The 21,583-nt window shown below is 32.1% G+C and overlaps 3 protein-coding genes across 3 annotated transcripts; 2 read left to right on the forward strand and 1 right to left on the reverse strand.

The window, feature by feature from the left end:
• Positions 1-296: 296 nt before the first annotated feature.
• LOC123920327 (cellulose synthase-like protein H1) lies at positions 297-9,343 on the forward strand. The gene is made up of 9 exons (XM_045972596.1): positions 297-642; positions 1,742-2,066; positions 2,408-2,530; positions 3,439-3,555; positions 5,693-5,905; positions 6,320-6,428; positions 6,741-6,931; positions 7,703-8,053; positions 8,594-9,343. Exons 1-9 carry the CDS (start codon positions 386-388, stop codon positions 9,146-9,148), a joined length of 2,241 nt encoding a protein of 746 aa, XP_045828552.1. The 5' UTR covers positions 297-385; the 3' UTR covers positions 9,149-9,343.
• A 2,322-nt stretch (positions 9,344-11,665) lies between these two features.
• Positions 11,666-14,419, forward strand: LOC123924364. The gene is made up of 3 exons (XM_045977226.1): positions 11,666-12,105; positions 13,329-13,352; positions 13,767-14,419. Exons 1-3 carry the CDS (start codon positions 11,892-11,894, stop codon positions 14,111-14,113), a joined length of 585 nt encoding a protein of 194 aa, XP_045833182.1. The 5' UTR covers positions 11,666-11,891; the 3' UTR covers positions 14,114-14,419.
• Positions 14,420-15,996: 1,577 nt separating this feature from the next.
• Positions 15,997-20,801, reverse strand: LOC123921732 (condensin complex subunit 2). The gene is made up of 14 exons (XM_045974383.1): positions 20,339-20,801; positions 20,092-20,193; positions 19,368-19,485; positions 19,044-19,111; positions 18,905-18,965; positions 18,609-18,809; positions 18,226-18,512; positions 17,968-18,112; positions 17,623-17,879; positions 17,493-17,523; positions 17,212-17,366; positions 16,920-17,033; positions 16,417-16,684; positions 15,997-16,278 (listed from the first exon to the last, which is right to left on the reverse strand). Exons 1-13 carry the CDS (start codon positions 20,591-20,593, stop codon positions 16,472-16,474), a joined length of 2,007 nt encoding a protein of 668 aa, XP_045830339.1. The 5' UTR covers positions 20,594-20,801; the 3' UTR covers positions 15,997-16,278; positions 16,417-16,471.
• Between the last annotated feature and the right edge of the window lie 782 nt (positions 20,802-21,583).

Below are 21,583 nucleotides of genomic sequence, written 5' to 3' on the forward strand. Positions count from 1 at the left end.
GATATGTTTCTCACTTGCGTGTAGGTACACAGAGACGTGCCTAGACCTAGCTACTTGAGTATAATTGAACATTCAAGGCACCTTCTTGACTGTTGGTTATTAAATTAAAATATCCGGTCTCTAAATCGATCTCTATATAGTAACCAATTTTAATTTTTTTTCCTCTAAATTGGTCACAAAATAGCAATTTTCTAATAGTGAGTTATTTTTCTCAAGTTACACGAGTCAAATTCTATCTATAATCGGTAGTCAATATTGAAAATATTTAAATATTTAAGACCAACCAAATAACTCTCGTTCGTTGATATAAATATTATATCAACATACCTTTGGTTGAGAAAAATCACCATATACAAAGATTTTCTTATCACCTTAGCTAAAATCAATGGCTAACCCAAACTCTCTTCCACTCTATGAAAAAATTTGGTACAAACACAATTACAAAAGGGTATTAGATAGTTTGATTTTAATCCTCCTTTTGTTGTTGCTTAGTTACCGTGTTATCTTTGTTAACAACTACTCTTTCCCTTGGTTTGTTGCTTTAATATGTGAAATATGGTTCACCTTATCTTGGATTTTCACTATGAGCACTCAATGGAGTCCAGCCTTTAACAAAACCTACCCTGACCGTCTCCTCCAAAGGTATACCTTCATATTAGTTAATTTATCTTCATCAACTAATTAACTAATTGATAGTTTATGTTGTGTAGAAAAAACTTAATAGTTTACTTAATTAAAAGTTTAAGTATTAACTACAAAAGTACATATATAACTTAGCTAGTATATATGCGTTTCAAATCACTCTCAAACATTATCATAAACTAACCATTACCCCACTTCACACTTTTAAGACCCAAAATAATTGTTACCCAAAAATAGAATTGACAAACAAAAAATTTGATACCTAAAAATGAAATATGTGCATGCTATTACTCACTCTTTAGTCTTTACTAAATATATGTTTTTCATCCCTATAAAAGTAGATCATTCTATATTTAGTCTTTATTTAATTTTTGTTGTATTTTTTTCTCCCTACAAAATGTGGACCTTCTAAGTTATCCTTTATTTAATTTTTATTGTTTTTTTACTCCCTAAAAAATGTTCCTTTAGTCACAGTTAAAACCAAATTGTATTAATTATTTTTAATCTCTTAAACTTTTTTGCTTGAGGTATCTCTTAAACTTTTGAATGGTTTTTTTTTAAGCATGTTTATAATATTGTAAAAAGATTATTTACTCAAATGTAGAATTTTTAACTAAGATGAATTAAATATAAATTTTTTTTAAACATTAAAAGGTAAAATAAAATTAAAGTAACAAAAGTTTACACATTAAAACAAATTTTGTGCTGTTTTTGTGAAGTAAAGTTTTATAATGTTGTATAAATGTCTTATAAAAATTCAAAAATATATGTTGGCTTAACAACAAAGACTAAAATTGTGAGTAGAAAAATTTTGTACGATTAAAAAAACTAATAAAAATTAAGTACTAAATTAGAAGATCTCTATTTTGTATGGATGAAAAATATTGCAACTCTTAAAACTATTAAAAACATGAAATCCTTAGTTAATTCCCCTTAAAAAATTTTGATGAGAGGATTAAAGAGAGATTTATTTATTTATTTTTGTCTCTAATTTCTAGAATTCTATAGTTATATGTTCATTTAAATTTTCACAAATAGTTTAATAAATCTTTTTAATAGTATTACATTTATGTGTGTATTTTTCTTTATTTCTAAGCAGTGTGCAAGAACTTCCACCAGTGGATTTATTTGTAACAACAGCAGATGACAAGCTAGAACCACCAATCATAACAATAAACACTGTCTTATCACTATTAGCACTTGATTACCCTTCTCATAAGCTAGCTTGTTACGTTTCTGATGATGGTTGTTCTCCTCTAATCTTCTATGCTCTTCATGAAGCTTCAAAATTTGCAATACATTGGGTACCTTTTTGTAAAAAGTACAATGTACAAATTAGAGCTCCATTTAGATACTTTTGTGATGAAGACAACAAATGCATGACCAATAATGAAGAATTCAGACAAGAATGGTCACGAATGAAGGTAAGTGTGTTCTTCAAAATTAACGGTTTTCGTCTTTTTTTACATGCTGTTAATTTTGATGTATCTCAATAGTATATCAAATGATTTTAGATTTGTCTGAAGTTTTACACAAATGATCTATATAATATAAACTTTCAATCCAACGGTGGATTTCATATAATTTATATCGGTTAAAATATTATTGAAAGATGTAATAATATTTTGTGTCAAACTAGTTGATGTCGTTTGATGTGACTCATAGTAGTAATAATAAGAGAGAAAATGATTTTTGGGACAACAATAAGATTTATCTGACCACAAAATGCCAAACGGTTTTTGTCTCTCTTCCTATGCGTTGACAGGATATGTATGATAATCTTAGCCGTAAAATTGATGTGGACCCAAACTCAATTCCAAATTTACTTCAAGGAGAATATACTGTTTTCTCAAATACTCACAGGACTGATCATCCAGGCATAATCAAGGTACTGTACATGCATTTGTTTAGTACTTTAGTTGTCTTTAAAAAAAATATATTTGTTTTGTTCTTTTCAACAATATTGAAGTATCAAACAAAACAAAAATGGTGTGCTTTTAAGGTTTCACCCGAAAAGTAACACGGATAGTTAAACGTGGGTAATCTACGTACTTACTTCATCCTTAATTATAAATAAAAATCAATTTTTTAAATTTATTGAATAATTAATGTATTTGACTTATATCATAGACCATACATCAATTTTTGAATGAATCTCTTTTTTTTAAGGTTTCACCTATCAAACAAAACAAAAATGGTGTGCTTTTAAGGTTTCACCCGAAAAGTAACACAGATAAACGTGGGTAAATTAATTACGTACTTCCTCCATCCTTAATTATAAATAAAAATTAATTATTTTAGATTTATTGAATAATTAATATATTTGATCTATATCATAGACCAAATAAATACATCAATTTTTGAATAAATTTAAAAAGTACATTTTTGCATATAATTAAGGACGAAGGGAGTATGTGTTTGTAGAGAAAATTTTGCATGGTCAAAAATTTGATTACTTGATTTACTCACACACATATTTAATAAAAGTTAGGAAAAAAATGGCTCTGTCCCCTTTATGTACCCACAAAAAATAGGATAAAATAATTAAATAATATGTATTTTTTGTGAGTATGATTAAATAGGGCGGAAAAATATTTGTGATTATATAAGTATTTTTTGTGTTTGCAAATACACAATCATGTTTAGGCAAATACAGACTTCTAGTTTTTACGCGAAAAGGCGGAAAGGCGCCTCTCAAACGTGAATTTAAACGAGAAACCGTGAATCCAAACACACACTTAAATCTTAATATATTTTCTAGAATAACAATAGAAAACTTATTTTCTTGTTTATAAGGTTATATGGGAGAACAAGGAAATGGTTGAAGATGGATTGCCACATTTGATATACATATCTAGAGAGAAGAGGCCAAAGCAACCACATCATTTCAAAGCCGGTGCCATGAATGTGTTGGTAAGTTTTTTAAAAATTTAATTCATATTTATCAAATTAATTTGAAATTCACATTACCAAAATACTTTTTATTAGATAATGTCATTTTTTCTATATGAGTGAGTCACATGATGGCTTATATATTATAAACATTTAATTTGTTCATCGTGTCTTTGAATTCTATCATATTTTTAATTAGTGCTTTTTTTACTATGTACTCCTTATATATATATATATGGGGCTGCTAATTTAGACCCAGTTGGGTCTAAATTAGCAAGGTGCACCTTTTGAGTTGGACAAAAATACCAATTTTTTATTTTTTTGGAAGAATAGAGCAACAGGGGCATTTCTGTAATTTTACGCAACAGTACACGCACCCCCCACTTCTTTTTTCCCCCCAGGACACGTGGCAGCGCGTTATTTGACAAAAGCCAAGCGCGTGCATCACACGCGCCGACAGGCGCGCGTGGGTGAAGGCCACACGCGGAGTGAGAAAGCTTTTAAAAAGGAAAGGCCACGTGTCACATTTTAATTGGCTGCGTTAATTTTTTTTCATTTTATACTTTAAACTCGATTATTTCGTCGTAAATTAATTTTATATTTTTTAATTTTTATACCAAAATTCATAATTTTTTTTTCTCTACAAATAGAGACTTGGTTTGTTTGATTTGGACACCGAAAAAAAAACGCAATTTTTCACTACTTTAAACTCGATTATTTCGTCGTAAATTAATTTTTTATTTTTTATTTTTTATACCAAAATTCATAATTTTTTTTTCTCTACAAATAGAGACTTGGTTCGTTTGATTTGGACACAGAAAAAAAAACTCAATTTTTCACTACCTTAATCTCATCAAATAACTAATAATCAACTTACTGAAACCATTTTACCAGCAAAATGGTTTCAGTTTACAACTCTCTGAAACCATTCTACCAGATAAATGGTTTCAGAAGCAAACACAATTAATAAATTACTCACTGAAACCATTCTACCAGTAAAATGGTTTCAGAATACAACTATGTGCAACCATTCTACAAGGTAAATGGTTTCAGAAGCAAATAACTAATAATCTACTTACTGAAACCATTCTACCAGCAAAATGGTTTCAGATTACAACTCTCTGAAACCATTGTACCAGATAAATGGTTTCAGAAGCAAACACAATTAATAAATTACTCACTGAAACCATTCTACCAGTAAAATGGTTTCAGAATACAACTATGTGCAACCATTCTACAAGCTAAATGGTTTCAGAAGCAAATAACTAATAATCAACTTACTGAAACCATTCTACCAGCAAAATGGTTTCAGATTACAACTCTCTGAAACCATTGTACCAGATAAATGGTTTCAGAAGCAAACATTAGTTTTTAATTATCGTTTTATCTCATTTAAGGTAGTGAAAAATTGCGTTTTTTTTTTCGGTGTCCAAATCGAACGAACCAAATCTCTATTTGTAGGAAAAAAAATTATGAATTTTGGTATAAAAAATAAAAAATAAAAAATTAATTTACGACGAAATAATCGAGTTTAAAGTAGTGAAAAATTGCGTTTTTTTTTCGGTGTCCAAATCAAACAAACCAAGTCTCTATTTGTAGAGAAAAAAAAATTATGAATTTTGGTATAAAAATTAAAAAATAAAAAATTAATTTACGACGAAATAATCGAGTTTAAAGCATAAAATGGAAAAAATCACGCAGACCCATTCATATGCTGACACGTGGCTGCCTTTTTCAAAAGTAAAATTTTCTCTCTCCAGCTTATAATCTAGTGTGGCGCAGACAAGATGGTAGGATGATCTGGGCTGTCTGATCAATCAGACAGCCTTAATGAGATCACATCTTGGCTGTCTGATGGAAATCAACGGTCTGTAACCATGGTCCTTCCGTACGCGCGCGACACTGGATCCACGTCTATTAATTTTTAAGAAGGTGGGGGCGCGTGTCAGTATTTTTTTTTTATGTAAAATTACAGAAATGCCCCTGTTGCTCTATTCTTTCAAAAATTAAAAGAATGGGTATTTTGGTCCAATTGAAAAGGTGCACCTTGCTAACTTAGACCTAACTAGGGTCTAAGTTAGAAAACCCCTATATATATATATATATATATTTTTTATTTATTTATTTCTTTCATTCAATTTGTCCAATTGATATTCAGACAAGAGTATCTGGGTTGATTACAAATGCACCCTTCATATTGAACGTGGATTGTGACATGTTTGTAAACAATCCAAAGACTGTTCTTCATGCAATGAGCATTTTACTTGATTCAAAGGGAGAAAAAGAAGTTGCATTTGCTCAATGTCCCCAACAATTCTATGCTACACTTAAAGATGATCCTTTTGGAAATCAGTTGACAATTTTGTATAAGGTATTTATAATTTAACATGTCTACAATTTTTCACTTTATCAAACAATGATACGGAACTCTAAAGATCATTTTTATAAGTGGTCTACTATATACTAGTGCTTAAAAGTTAAAATTATCAGAAATTCTAACAACTGTTGAGAATATTCTTTAAGATTAAAAAAATCACAACTCTCTCCTAATGTTTACTGCTAAAATAATGATATGATTGAAGTCAGTTCAATACATGTTACATTTTAATTTTTCGTTGTTTTAATTAAATCGGTCTCAATTAAGTCATTATTTTAATCGTAAAAATGAGAATGATCATTAACTTATACTAGCTAATTAATTTGCATAAATTTAGTTGATTACATAATTGATTAATTTTATCATCACATATTCACTTTTTTAAATAATGTGTATATATTTATACAGTACCTTGGAGCTGGATTAGCAGGACTCCAAGGAATATTCTATGGAGGAACAAATTGCTTTCATAGAAGAAAAGTTATTTATGGTCTCTTTCCGGATGACGTGGGAAAGGGTATGTATTTGTCACTAATTTTTTTGACATATACTTGTTACTAATTTAATTAAAAAGTTTTTATGATAATAAGTTGATAAATCAAAGGGTTTTGATATAGTTATTTTCTTAATTAATCAATTAATTATCATTATTTATTAATCAAATCTCTCACCGCTAAACCAAAACATAGTGACTTGTCTGGAGAACATTTTATTGGCACATCTATCTATACTAAAGTTACTTATAGATAGCAGGGACTAAAACTCAAATGACTCGTAAGTGCAGGGAGCTTTTGCATATTTAAGCCAAAATATTACTCCAATGTTGCAGGAAACAAGTTATCAGATGAAGAGTTAAAACAAAAATTTGGAGCTTCAAAGCAACTTATGAAATCAGTTGTTGATACTTTTGAAGGAAAGATATATGCACCTAGTGATGTTATTAATGTTACCAAAGCTGTTGAAGAAGCTAATCAAGTTGCTGGCTATGGATATGAATACAGGACTGGCTGGGGTAAACAGGTTTGTCACACAAACTTGTATGTTTGTATGGAATCAACATCTCTCGTCTCTCCATTTCGGTCATTATTAAATTTTTTAGAATACAAATACAATAATGCGATACTTGGGAGATCGGATCCTCTCCCGTGAAAGTTTCACAGGAGGAGATGCAGTGGACTGATCAACCATTTATTCTTTATTTTTAGATTAAAATTGTGGTTGGTAATAGAAAATAAAGGGTTGAGATTTCACTTAACATAAATTTCTTGGGAGATGATTTTTTTCTCGATACTTCGTGAGTCTAATTATTTAATATATATTTTAAAACTCTTCAATTCTATAATAATAAAGAGAGAAAATTTTAACTCATTTCTATGTATACGCATGAGATAAGATAGAATGGGCCAAACGGACTATCCGATCCAACCCATTGGAAGTATACTTTAAAGAATATATAAATATTAGATGATTGTTCTTCTTCCTCTAATTTAATCAGAATCTCCCATGTCCTCCTCTCCCAATCCATCGAAACATTTTTTTTTATAATGCGAATTCTACCTAGAGATATTGTGAATCTAATCACCAAATTGTAATACAATGTAGGAAATACTAGATAGACTCAAATGAAAAACTGACCAAAAGGTTCAACTTTAGTAACTTAAGGAGCTTAAAAGAAAAAAGTAAAATGTAAAAGTAACTTAAGAGACCAAATTATAAGTTATTCTATACTTTTATGTTGAAAGGTATTTAGTGCTAAAATTGAAATTTACTTTGATCTTAATGGAATTTTAGGTAGGTTGGATGTATGGATCAATAACAGAGGATGTACATACTGGACTAACAATGCATGAAAAAGGTTGGAGATCAGAATTATGTACACCAGATCCAATACCTTTCAGAGGTTGTGCTCCAATTGGTGGCCCAACATCAATGTCCCAACAAAAGAGATGGGCCACAGGAATGCTTGAGATTTTCTTTGGAAAACATTGTCCTATTTTTGGTACAATTTTTGGTAAACTTTCTTTTAGGCAATTCTTAGCTTATATGTGGATCATTAATTGGGGATTCAACCCTGTTGCTCAAGTATGCTATGCTTCTCTCACTGCTTATTGCATCATTACCAACTCCAATTTCCTGCCAAAGGTTAGTATTGTACCTGTTTTCACCTAACTAAATATTGTTACAATTGCACCAAAAATTTAGATTAAATGTGCGTTTGGCGTTTGACGTGTGTATCAGCTAATATGTGTCGTTGTTTGATATCAAGATAACACTAATATATATAATTACATTCAATTACTTTCATTTGTTAAACCATTATTTACGTCTATATGTCAGTGTTATGTTGAATGTCTTAGTTCATAACATCATTTCCTTAGAAAAGTTACATTAGTGTACATTATTCATGAGTCATACATAGTTCCTATACTTTATCTATGGTATTGGTACAAAGTTCCGAGAAAATTGAAATGATTGAATGCAATTATACGTGTGCGCGCGCATGTGTGTGTGATGTGTAGATATCAGGTCACACACACGTATCAGACACCAAACACGCTTTTGATTTATAATAATAACACATCATTATATATGTTTTGTTGAATCTCAACTCTGCATTTCAGCTTTTATATTAACATTTCAATAAGCAAACAAAGATTAATTTTTATAATTCATTCAATACAGGATTGGGGCATATATATTCCAACTGCAGTAGTTGTGATTTACAAAATATACACTCTATATGAATACTTGGACTCAGGAATGTCAATTAGAGCATGGTGGAACAATCAAAGAATGTCAATAATAACACCAATGAACGCCGGATTTTGCGGATTTATTACAATCCTACTCAAGTTGTTAGGAATTTCCGACACAGTTTTCGACATAACAAAGAAAGACATCCCCCCATCTAACGACGACACACACAATAAGAACGCCGGTAGACATACATTTGACGAGTCATTATTTTTTTTGCCGGGAACTACCATCTTATTGTTGCAATTGACAGCAATATTTATCAAGTTATTTGGATTTCAACCACAAGGAGTACTAAGTGGGAATTATGAGTGTGGAATGGCTGAAATTTTGTGCAGTGTTTATGTGATCATATGTTACTGGCCATTTCTTAAAGGATTGTTTGGGACAGGTAAATATGGGATTCCTTTGACAACAATATGTAAAGGAGGAATTTTGACATGTCTCTTTGTATGTCTATGTAGAAAGACAGTTTCTGTTTGATTAATTGTTGTCTATTGAATATAGATGTCTTGATCATATGTGTCACAATATTTGTTTAGACATTTTTACATGTAATAATTAGCTAGTTTTTTTTAAAAACAAAAAGTGTAGCACTTGTCCCCGTTGGTGTAAACTCTGAACTTGTAAATTATTGTTTGGGAATAGTGTCATTAATAAAATGCAACTTTTTTTTTTTCAAGCAAGTTTAAACAATAGGGCATATGCTTGTAGGTATATTTAGATTGAGTAATTTGAGTTTTTACTCACATAAGTTTTATAAGACTGTTTGGGAGAACTTAAGAAAATAGCTTATGATAATTTTCAGAAATATTTTCCAACTTATGTTCATAAGTTCTTCAATGTAGCTTACAATGTTGGAATGCTTTGATTTAATTCGTCAATTTGCTTAAAATTAAGGTTTCTTTGCAATTTAGATTTGATGACTAAAACCTTCGAATGAACTTAAAAGAGTCTCAATTGTGACTCATCCCTGATTGATAATGTTTTCTACTCTTATTCTCCTTCCTGATCTGTGAGATAACTTATTATCCCAAAAGTTTAAGCTATTAGGATAGAGTCACATGAATGATTTTATATTATTTCTAACATGTCCCCTCACGCAAGAGCTCACTTGGGCTTAAAATGTGGATAATGCATAGGATCACCTACCATAGAAGCTCTGATACCATGTGAGATAACCGATTATCCTAAAATCTTAAGCCGTTAAAATAGAGTCACATCAATAATTTTATATTATTTCTAACATGATATCATTATGGAAATTTTAGTTTTGAAAATAAAAATCCTCTCAATTTGTCCTCGTAATTTTTGAATACGTCCTTCATTAACTTTATTAGTCATTTAGATTGAGACATGACATATTTTGTTTGATTGGGATGCTTCCAAGTGTGCAAAGTGGTCTGGCCAGCCATGGGTTAAAGTAAGCGAAGCATTGACCACGAAGTTATAATCCAATAAAAAAAGTCATGCTAAAGAGAGTGTCCTGGAACACTTATTAAAGATGTTAAAAAAAAAATTAAAAAAAAGTTAATGCAAGAAAAATAACTTTTTATGTTTTTAAGGTATTACAGATTAAAAAAATAGTGATTTTGATTTTCAATAATTTAGAGATTAGTTTTTAAAAATAAAAAAGTTGAATTTACTTTGTGTTTGTTTATTGTAATAAAAATCACTTTTTTAAATAAAATAATTTTGAGTTTGTTTGGATACAACATATAAAAGAGATTTTTTTACGGATTAAAAAAATATTGATTTTGATGTAAAATAATTTAGAGATTAGTTTTTAGAGATTTTTAGAAAAGTTAAATTTACTTTGTGTTTGTTTATTATAATAAAAATCATTTTTTTTAAATAAAATAATTTTTAGTTTGTTTGGATACAACTTATAAAAGTAATTTTTTTAATTACAAATAACTTTCTTCTTTTAACCTTTCTTTTCTCTCTCCTCTAAAAAAAATATATTATTTTATAAGCTACTTAGTAGCTTCTTATTTTTACCTGTTTGCGGATTATTTTTAGCTTCTGATTATTTTTAAATTTTGTAACAAACAGATGCAAAACAATTAAAAGTGATTATATTTATAAAAAAATGATTTTTTTTTCTAAAATAAGCTATAACAAACAGCCTACATTTTCTTTTATCTCTTCTCTAAAAAAATATATTATTTGAGAAGCTACTCTTAGCAGCTTTTCATTTTTAGTTGTTTTCTAATTATTTTTAACTTCTGATTATTTTAAAAATCTGTAACAAACAGATGCAATATTTTTAAAAGTGATTATTTTTATAAAACGGACTCTAAATACATATGTTTCAAAATAAAACTTCCCCATTAATATAGTTAACTAGTGCTTGGGCACTATTTAACATTTTCCTAAAAAAAAAAAATGGTTGACGTTGACGACTTCATGTAAGGAAAGTATGTGTGTGTGTTTCAACGATTTTTGAAGTTGTAGTTTAGCCAATGGTGGATCTAAGATCAATGATTTCTAGAGTTTGGAAACGAGAAGTGAATCTGACGAGAAAGATCGCCGGAAGGTATGATAGAAGGGTGCAGGTTAAGGTGGGAAGAAGCCTTAATCTACTGGCTTAACTATATTATGGATCGAAACTAAAAACACATTTTAGCTTTTTTAGAGGTTTACTTTTGTCATCCTACTGATTTACAGGCGCGCCCTACGAATTTAATAAAGTACCTTCGTTCGCTGGCGCTACTTAACTAGCGGACACGTCAAAAAACTCCCTACTAACACCCTACCTTTATAACGTTCGCTACTTAAGTAGCGGACGATATTTTTCAAAATTTTTTATTTTTATAACATCCGCTACTTATGTAGTTGAAGGATAAAATGAAAAAATCATAGAGCGCGTGAATAACAGATTCAGCGGCAAAAATAATTTTTTTTATAGGGTCGTGTTAACTAACCACCTGCACAGTTTTTTTTTTTTTTCCCCTTTTTACATATTGAGGGAAAATAACAGACATTGACTTTGCCAACACCGCACGATAGTAGTAATAAATTAGGGGAAGATCAAAATAAAAAAGAAAGTTTGATAGATCGAAGAAGAAGGAGCAGTAGCACTGGCAGCAACCTGTTCTCACTCTTGCAACTTGTTCCCACTGCCGACGCCAACAAAGAGACCCACAACTCAACCTTAAAACCTCATTTGAATCAACCCATCATTTGTTTCTGTCTACCATCACCAATAGTAAGAGACAGAAACATGGCTATGACTAAATCAAGGGTTACAGTTTTAAGAGCAAGTTTGATAATAGTAGCTGTTTCCATAGCAGGTTACATATTAGGTCCTCCTCTCTATTGGCATTTCAAAGAAGCTTTAGCTGCTGTCAAACATTCTTCTTCTTCTTCTTCTTCTTCCACTTGTGCCCCTTGTCACTGTGATTGTTCTTCACAGCCCACTTTTTCAATTCCACAAGGTTATTCTTTACTCCCCCTTTTCATTTTTTTGTATTTTTATCAATTTTTCTTAATTACCCATCTTAAGATCTTGTTAAAAATTCATCTTTTCTCAATTGGGTCATCTAATTCAGAAATAAAAATCGGAACTTTTTTAGATCTGGGTTCTAGAAGATTCTTTTTTTATTGTATAAACTGGTATTAGTTCAATCATTGAAGTTCAATCATAATTGCTTCCACAACTTAACCTATTGAATTGTATATTCTGAAATGGTAGTAATAATTTGATAAAAGAAAGACATTTTTCTGTAACATTATTATTACTATTATGCTAGGGATTTTGCATTTTTCTGTAAGAATTCAGTAGATCGGTGTGAAGTTATATAGGGCCAACAACATTTCATTTTCATCTAGAAACTTGATCTATGTTCCCCTCTGGTTTATACCTTTATCTAAGTTTTTGTTTTTGTATTAACCCTTTGGTTTCCAAGGGAAGGGGCCCCGGTAATCCAGAATTCGTCCGCGGGGTAATTAAAGTCTGGCCAAGAATTGTTCCCACCAGTAATCGAACTCGGGTTCTCCCGAACGATTCGTCTTAGGAGGAGCTTATTAACCACTTAAGTCCACCTAACCTCATTAACCTTTATCTAAGTTTTCGTTTTGATATTAAGAAGACCTAATTAACAAACTACTCCAATAATTTCCAATTATTCATCTTACTGAAGTAGTCATAATTCATAAATTACAAATTGTTAAGCAGAGATTTAAATAGTTGCCACAGTAATAACAATTGCGGTGATTCTTGATATTGAGGAGAATCATAGTCAAATACAGCCGATGCAGCCTCAATGGCGGCAGTGTTCTGGTTGTTATGTCACGGCCTAGTTTGTGATTGTGATCCCCAACCTTTGTTTAAAATGCTATCGATGTGCATAGCTGCATAGTTGCTGCATAGTTATTACCATATAACCTATTTATGTTATCAACTAAAACAAATATGAAAGTAAGCACCATAACTGTAGAACACTTTTATTTCTTTTGGTTATCATTAATGAATTGGAAATCAACGTCAAGAAAACTGAATTGGAAATCATTAGTCAACAACATTATAAATTAGAGCTTCAATTTTGTTAAACTATGTGAATATTATCATGGTTTTATCATAATTTACTTCTCCTTTATCTTTATCTAACGGCAAATCAAGCACGTACTTATTTCAGTTTCTTTCACTGTGTTTCCGCAGGGCTGAGCAACATTTCATTTGGAGGTTAGTTTCTGTATCCTAGATGAAATACATTGAAGTCCATAAACCCATGATATACATTTTGCATGATGGTAGAAACGTATAAGCTGAAGTACCATTATTAAGAGTCACTTTAACAAAATCATCTTAGAGTCACAAAATCTCGCATCTCTTCGGTTTTTTCTTGGTTTGCAATTTCCTGTTTAAAAATCTATTAATTAAGGATTATATCAAGTGTAGCTTTTTGTCTAAATAAGAATAAGAAATTTTGGTCTTTGTACTCGAAAGACCTCTGCTATAAAATGAATGAAACCTCAATTAAAGAAAATTCATTTTGCACACAGTGGCATTGTTGTTGTATAACATTTTTTTTACTGGTGTTTTATGGCTCAACTTTCTTCGCCAACCAATTCTCTTTTTCTTTTCTTGATTATTCAGATTGTGCAAAACCTGATCCAGAAGTGAACGGAGACACCGAAAAGAATTTTGCAGAGCTATTGTCAGAAGAACTAAAGCTACGTGAAAATGATGCTTTGGAAAATCAGCGACGCGCTGACATGGCTTTGCTTGAGGCAAAGAAGATCGCATCTCAGTATCAGAAGGAAGCAGACAAGTGTAATTCTGGTATGGAAACATGCGAGCAGGCGAGGGAGAAAGCTGAGTTGGCATTAGTCGCTCAGAAGAAGGTAACTGCATTGTGGGAACTTCGAGCTCGCCAGAAAGGATGGAAAGAAGGGGTTGCCAAATCTAATACTCAGTCTCAAGGAAAAGTACAAACTTCTTAGAAGCATAATATGGCTTCCATGGAGTGTTTCTTGCTTCCTTTTTTTAAACGGAAAATATTAGTATTGTTAGTAGTGTTTCTTGCATATTACTTTTGAGAAGTGTTTTTAAATGCTGGTAATAGAAAATCGTATAGTTCTCTTATGTGTTCATGAAAAGTCAAGTGTAAAAATACAAATGTTTGTTGTATTTCTAACATCCATTTTTAGCCATTGATTCGAAATGTACCACGGCTGAAAACTAGAAATCGTTATTTATTATGATTTATGATGAAGTTATAAATGGAAAATATATCACTATTGACTTGATTTTGGAAGTTCAGATTTGTTATTTCTCTATTAGACACACGAGAACCATTGACCAAGGAATCCAAGCATATCTTTTTTTTATAAAATATAACCTCAAAACATTGAAATTGAAATTATATCTTTCTAAGTTATTTTGGATTTTGAAAATCTGCATTATCTTTAAAAGTTCTATGATGCTCTGTGATGATTGTCATAAAAGCAAAGCAACTTTTAGTTTTTTTCTATCCAAAGGCCAAAAAAGTTTCGCACAGGTCTCAAACTGAAATATTACACTAAGGAGGGGCAGGTTGCAACTTTGCATGGAGGCATTGCAGCGACGTGATGCTTTGAAGAAGCTGCCAAGAACCAAAGTTTTGTCTCCACTGTGGTCAAAGAGAAAGAAAAAGCAAGGCAACTTCCTTCTGTCATAATGATTGAGCTTGACTCACTTCAATGTGACCTCAAGGAGCAGAAAAAGAAAGACCCTCACAAAGGAGACAAAATTGAAGCAGGAGGCTTAGTGCCTATCTCAAAGAGAATGTTGACCTCTTTGGTTGGAGCTTAAATGTCTGAAATTGACCTCGAGGTCACTTGTCACCAGCTGACCATCAACCTCATGGCAAAAGTTGTAGTGCAACATCGTAGGAAGCAATCTCCCGAGAAGGGCAGGGGTGAAGGCACGAAAAGAAATTCTCAAATATTATACTACCTCAATCCGGTTCCAATTGGCTCATGACAAAATCATTTTTTTGAGCCGGATAAAAATTTCAAGGTGAAAATTAGGGATGTGGACTCCCATCAGTCAGAGAAAGACCGCATTCACATAATCGGTGTGCTCTGCGCCATTCAATTAACATTGGACGACTTTGAACATACTGACTACACAAATGCTAACAGCTGGAAATCCGATATATTTGTTCAAGCTCAGCCATTACAGGTTGCAGGTTTTGTGGGTCTGCTTCATACAAAACTCTCTTTAGGGTAAAAAAAAAGAAGAAAGAAACTGGTTTAATCAACGACACTTTAAAATAACACATTTGAAAAGCAATTGAGGGCCACAATCGTCGATTAATAAATAAAGGTTGCACCCATAAACCATGAAGTTATCTCTATTAATTTTCATGTCCAGCATCAAATGTATGTGTTTCTACTAACATGGTCATCAGAGTCCCGCAAACTAAACCATTGCCCACCATCAACCGACACACTTTAAATGAAAATCTAAGAAAGCTTTAGATTCCACAATACCCATGCTTTGTTTTATTTTTACGGCTAGTTTATATTGTATGCAGTAAACTCGATGGAGAAAGATTTTCAAACTCGTGAATCCCCATGTGCCAGTCACGACCCCAATTTATGGGACACATGGGCTGTAGTGTGCATACTGTCGAGAACGGCACACCACTACACCAGTAATGCATTTTACTAACTGTTAATTTTGTTTATTGTAATCTAACAGTCATATGCAAGTGAAAGTGTGAAACACTACAAATCTGCAGCAAGAAAATAAACTAAATTATTACATCCTTCCTTCCCCAAATGATGGGAGAAACAAAAGGTCAAGAGGCTAATATGACAAATGATCAATTTAAAAAATAAGTAATAAATTATTTTATTATTACTTGTGAAAAAATGTGATTTAGATACTATTCGGTTAATCCTTCATAGAAAATGTAGGGTAGGGTAGTGCTCTAACAATCAGTCATTCATCCATTCATCAAATTTTGAGTATTGTTAGACACGAGAATTAATCTCTATAGGATACAAATGGGAGCACAACATTAGTTGACTCTGTCATGAACAAGAACTAATGTACATCTCGATATATCAGACCATTACATGATGGATTAAAAAGCAACTTGTTACAATACATTCTCCATCTGAAAATCAAAGCATAAACTCACAGTCAATTGTATGATGAGGGAATGAATCAAAGCCAAAATATTAAATGACAGTTGAGATTAAATAGACTGAAGCAAGCAAGGACAGTATCAAAAGAAATCATAAAAAGCACTTACGGAACTATTTTCTAATTACTGAACTGCAGAATAAACGAGTCAATGAGTCTGGTATCTAAACGGTTCCACTGTCGCCAACATATGGAAGGCGTATTGAAAGATCATCCAAGTTGGGAAAGCTTTGAATGCTCAATCCTTTCTCATTTGCCAAATGCAGAAGACATATGAAGCACAGATGAGGAGAGATGTCACTGATGCTTGCAGCGGCATTGCAATCGCCAGGAAAGTTAGCCAATAAATTCCGGAAAGATACTATTTCTTCTTGGCCCTTCAAAAGAAAGGGACAAAAAAACAAATAATGCAAGAGAATTAGAACTTATCATTCAGCGACAAAGCAAAAATATAGTATATAGCTTTTGTTATGCTCTGAAATCTCACTGAAAGTTAAAATAGCACCACGCCTTGAAGAAAACTATATGTACCAAGTTTCATTTCAGTGGGGGGCAACAAAAAAAGGGAAGGACAATTATCGAAAGTTTAGAAACGGATAAATCTTGGTATACCTGAACAGGAGGAAGCTTATCATATGCTTGAACATGGTCCCAAAGAGTAACTTTTAGTGCTTGAACATCAACTTGTTTGGACGTTTTGTCATACTGGACTTCAATTTTACTGACCTGTTATTATTTGAAAATAAGCATATATTATTATACTTGAATGCTTACTGCAATATTTCGGCCATATTAATGGCAAGGAAGACAATTATTGAAGAAAGAAAGACATCATTCTTTCCTCAGCATGTATAATACCTACAAGAACATATCAAGAGCAGGGTTTATATTCAAGAAAACACACCTGACGAGGCTGAGTAATGAGAGTGCCAGGGTCTTCCAGGTCACTGTGATGATCACCTTCATAGTCACCAGCCTCATCACCACCACAAGCACTTCCATTATCCCAAGAAGGAAACATATCATTCTCATTGAATTGATCTCTAGATCCTTCTGAATCTGCAAATGCACCGAAACATAAAATACAATACAATTACAGCTGAAAATATTTCAAATGATCTCCATATATACAATACAAGCATGGGGAATAGTCTATTTGAAAAACGAGAATTTTAAACATTTTACCTGAGAATCTTTTTGCCCTCCTCCCAAGACACTAAAGAAAGAACGTAAATCATCAGAGATAAATATAAATAAATATCACTACAGACAAGAAAGTACTTTGCAACTGATTTCAATGTCTTAAAGAAACTACCTTCACATCCGGAAGAAGAAACAGCTTGACAAGTTCCTCTGGCTGATAGTGGCAGTCCTCTGGAAGTTTTGTATTGCAAGGCTGTCTGCTTTCAGGGAGAAGTAATGTTTTGGGATTCTTTGGAGGAGCAAATATATCTAACAAGTTTTTCTCCAGAGAATTTGCAAAATCTAAATCAACTTCGGCTTGTCTCTTACTCTTTGTCTGCTTAGTTTTCAGGGTTGGCCCATCTTCAGAAGTAGTTTGAACCTCGGAGACTACAACAAAGCAACTAGAATAAATACAATGTTCAATTCTAAGAAACATAGAGCATTACAAGCTATTTAGCTGACCTCCAAACCCCACCTTTCGATTTTTTATACTTCCAATGATCAGGGCCTGCCCATGCATTTTGTTTTGAATTAAAACCCAGACTCAAGAATAAGAACCCATCAACATTTTCAAATCTGTCATCCATATCAGGTTCTGTGGAAGGAAATAGATCATTATCCTACAAAATTCAGCATTTTACTTTAGCCGTGCATCGTTCTCTTGTTAGAATACCAAAAGACTATTTTAAAAGCTCATCCAAAACAGGTTTCTATGGTTAAAACATGACTAAACCTGAGGATAACTAGGGAAACTTGGATCTACATCATTAGAGCCTAAATCAGCAACAACTGGTTGGTCATCATGATCATCACTCCAATTCGCACAGTTCTCATAATCCTCCCTGTCAGCGTTATTTTCACAATTATAATCAACATCAGGCTCTTCCACTGAATTCTGACCATGAAGATGAAAATCAGTAGGCCTTTTATTATTTCCATCAAATTGGTTTACTATAGTCCTGAGAGTTGGAGAAATTTCATCCTTCACACGCATGTCCAATACAATCTGCTCAACACAATCTATAAAGAAAAGTAAGTCACAATTAACCACGTTAAATGTGTTTCAGTTTACAAATGTAACAACAGTTTCACCAGATATTTCACAAAGCAACACACCTCTGACAAAAGAAAGATCAATGGTATCTGAAATATCAGGTTCATTTTGGCATGCCATACACTTAGCAGGTACTTCTAGTGAATCAAAGAGCACCCTACATCCACCATATACACCAAGATTATTCATTAAAAGACCTTTGGCTCCTCCTTCGTCAAATTTTGCAGTTGTCTGCCGATAGAGGGGATCCACAACAAATGCAGCTGAAAAAATATAATAGCATATATGCATTTTAAGCACAACTTGAACCCCACTGCCTAGAACTAATAACGCAAACAGAATAAGGATTTGAGATTACCATCAAACTTCTTTACATTGAGAACCTCAAAAGATGGTTCCAGTGTTGACAAAGGTGACAACTGCATTAACAAAAAACTCTTCAAACTAAGCAAAAACTATCATTAACCAGTCATGACCAAAACATCCAGACTACTGACCTTTTTATCTGTCTCTTTTCTGCTTCCTTCTTTTCCACTTTCAACATTAACACCCTCCAGGGTAGTGTCTAACATTATGAATTAGCATTAGAACTAATAAAAAAATATTACAAAACCAAAAGTAAATGCACTGCACTATGAAACCATTTGAATTCATACATTCACAAAGATATCAAACATTAATTAGCAATAGAGCATATGTTATACTATGCAATCATCCACAATGCAATCATCAACAAAGCCCACTACAAATGCAACTTGCGAAGATGAAGAAAAAAGAGAGAATCAAAATGTCAGGCTTAATAAGAGGGTAACAATTGTAACCTTGTTCAGCATCTTGGCCTGCTCTATTCATCCCACCAAGGACTTTATATGCCTCGGAATGCACTGAATCCACCCTTAATGAATAAATTTTGACTCCAGCCTCTAGAGTGCAGCTTGCCTGCCCAAATAAAAAATAATGAAACTACCTAAAGTATATTCATACACAACTTTGTCTATTCACCCTAGTAAGCTATGTAGCACTTACACTTCTACTAAAACAGGTAATTACATTCTACAGGTTGACAATTGATTTTGACATGCTTGGTTTCTCTAGAGTAGAATTGACTTTGCCTCTAAAACTAATTCTACTTGAAGCTAGAAATTATAGCTTTTGATGCTAGAATTCATTTTTACACTCAACTCACTTTTACATGAATGTATCCAAACATAAATCACTTTACCTTCAACACAATTATAGTCAAACTGAATCTTACAAAATCAATTCTTCTCACCTCGTAACCAAAACATACACTAATAATCACTTATAATTTATTAAATTATTACCAGTGTCGATGCGTCAGTGTTGTTGTCAATGCATGTGTCAATATCAAAGACAGTAAGTTCTTATGTGCAACCCATAATCTAAAATGGAATTTTGCATAATCCAGTAGATTGCAAGAAAATTATACAATAACATTCTTATAAATTAAATTATAAAACCAAAAATCATATCCAAACACTTAAACCAAGAAATTAAAACAAGACAAGTTTAAAAAATGCATACCTTCTGAAAATTAGTCTCCGTGTCATTTTCTTCTTCAGCTTTAATAATATCAGTAAGATGATCAATCAAGTTTAACTCCCACGTATTTTTCTGATTAATTTTCTGCACACCAAATTTTTCAAAAAAAAAAAATTCAAAATATCAAACAAAATCCAATTTGCGCCAAACTTCAACACAAAGAAAAATCAAAAATCAAAAACTAAATCTCAATTTCCATTTCCATTTCACTTTTTGCTTATTTGCTTACATTTTCGCTGGCGAGCTTGATGCAATTCTGGAACAAATCGAAGATCTGCTGTTTATTAAGACACGGATCGGAATTTGCATCGAGAGATTGAGAAACTGTAAGATTCTTGCGGCGGATAGCAGCAGCGCGTGCTGCACGTGCTTGAGCGCGTTCGAGCTGGTCATCATTGGAACCTAATATGAAAGGACTGGTTGGAGATTGGATTCGCGCTGCAACGGGGAGTCTTTGTTTGTTAGGGCTTAGGGCTTCCGCCATGGAAGAAGATGAAGGTAGGGTTTGGAATTGCGAGTGAAGAAGATGGAATTAGAGAGATTTCTGAGAAATGGGAATCGTTTTTGTTCCCTCCAGTTTTGTAATTTGAATCGGTAGTTTTTTTTTTCTGAGAAAGAATTTTTTTTTTTTGGACTAACTGAGAAAGACGCTTCTTTTCAAAATGAAAAAATCAAGCAAGTAACTAACGGGCACAATCTGGTGTGCTCCCTTTTAATTTTTTAAGTATTCAATTTAAAAATAAAATATTTAGGTTCTATTTAAAAATAAATATTTATTTAAAAAATGAAACATTTTAATTTTCGGTGTGTTAAAAAATTTACAAAGTTTTACTATTTAAGATTTTAAAGAATGTCGAGTGTCCCTCGTTAGCATTTTTCTTTTTTTCTTTTTTTTAATGAAAAGAAATTAGGACTAGTGACTACTGGAGGATGATGATTCAGTTCGAGAAAGATAACACTTTAGAGCTCTTAGAGAGCTTATCAATGTATTTATATTTAGCTAATAGTGTTTATCCTCGTGCAATGTTAGTGAATTTCGATTATCCCTTGCGATTTTTTTCCAATTACCCCATGTATTGTCAATATTTCGTTCTTTTAGCCCCTCATTAAATATGATGGCTTAAGATTGTGCATAAATGATGACGTGACATGCACATTGAGGGGAGTAAACCAAAATTCGTTATATTATAGGTGGCAAAAACATGAAATCTTAAGCTAACATATTCAATAAGGAGCTAAAATGTTGGAATCTTCACATTACAGTGAGGTAATTTGGAAAAATAATACAAGGGTTAAATTGAAATTTGTTAACATTGCATGAGATAAACACTATTTAACCTTTATATTTACCTTCCCTTTTTCTAAGTATAATATTTTTTATAGTTTTATATTGACTTAAATATAATTTTGTAAAAGCTGAATCCGAATTACAAATTTAAAACTCTATGTAGGAATAAAAAGCTTTGTTATTTAA

This window comes from Trifolium pratense, linkage group LG4 (assembly GCF_020283565.1).
Source record: "Trifolium pratense cultivar HEN17-A07 linkage group LG4, ARS_RC_1.1, whole genome shotgun sequence".
Lineage (NCBI taxonomy): Eukaryota > Viridiplantae > Streptophyta > Magnoliopsida > Fabales > Fabaceae > Trifolium > Trifolium pratense.

Excerpts from the sequence above, each read along its gene's own strand:
- LOC123924364 (XM_045977226.1), top strand. The coding sequence starts at position 11,892 with ATGGCTATGACTAAATCAAGGGTTACAGTTTTAAGAGCAAGTTTGATA. Across the intron at positions 12,106-13,328 it reads CACTTTTTCAATTCCACAAG|GGCTGAGCAACATTTCATTT; the intron begins GTTATTCTTTAC and ends GTGTTTCCGCAG. Across the intron at positions 13,353-13,766 it reads GAGCAACATTTCATTTGGAG|ATTGTGCAAAACCTGATCCA; the intron begins GTTAGTTTCTGT and ends TTGATTATTCAG.
- LOC123920327 (XM_045972596.1), top strand. The coding sequence starts at position 386 with ATGGCTAACCCAAACTCTCTTCCACTCTATGAAAAAATTTGGTACAAA. Across the intron at positions 5,906-6,319 it reads AGTTGACAATTTTGTATAAG|TACCTTGGAGCTGGATTAGC; the intron begins GTATTTATAATT and ends ATATTTATACAG. Across the intron at positions 6,932-7,702 it reads GGACTGGCTGGGGTAAACAG|GTAGGTTGGATGTATGGATC; the intron begins GTTTGTCACACA and ends ATGGAATTTTAG.
- LOC123921732 (XM_045974383.1), bottom strand. The coding sequence starts at position 20,593 with ATGGCGGAAGCCCTAAGCCCTAACAAACAAAGACTCCCCGTTGCAGCG. Across the intron at positions 17,367-17,492 it reads GAGGGCAAAAAGATTCTCAG|ATTCAGAAGGATCTAGAGAT; the intron begins GTAAAATGTTTA and ends GTGCATTTGCAG. Across the intron at positions 17,034-17,211 it reads TCATTACTCAGCCTCGTCAG|GTCAGTAAAATTGAAGTCCA; the intron begins GTGTGTTTTCTT and ends AAATAATAACAG.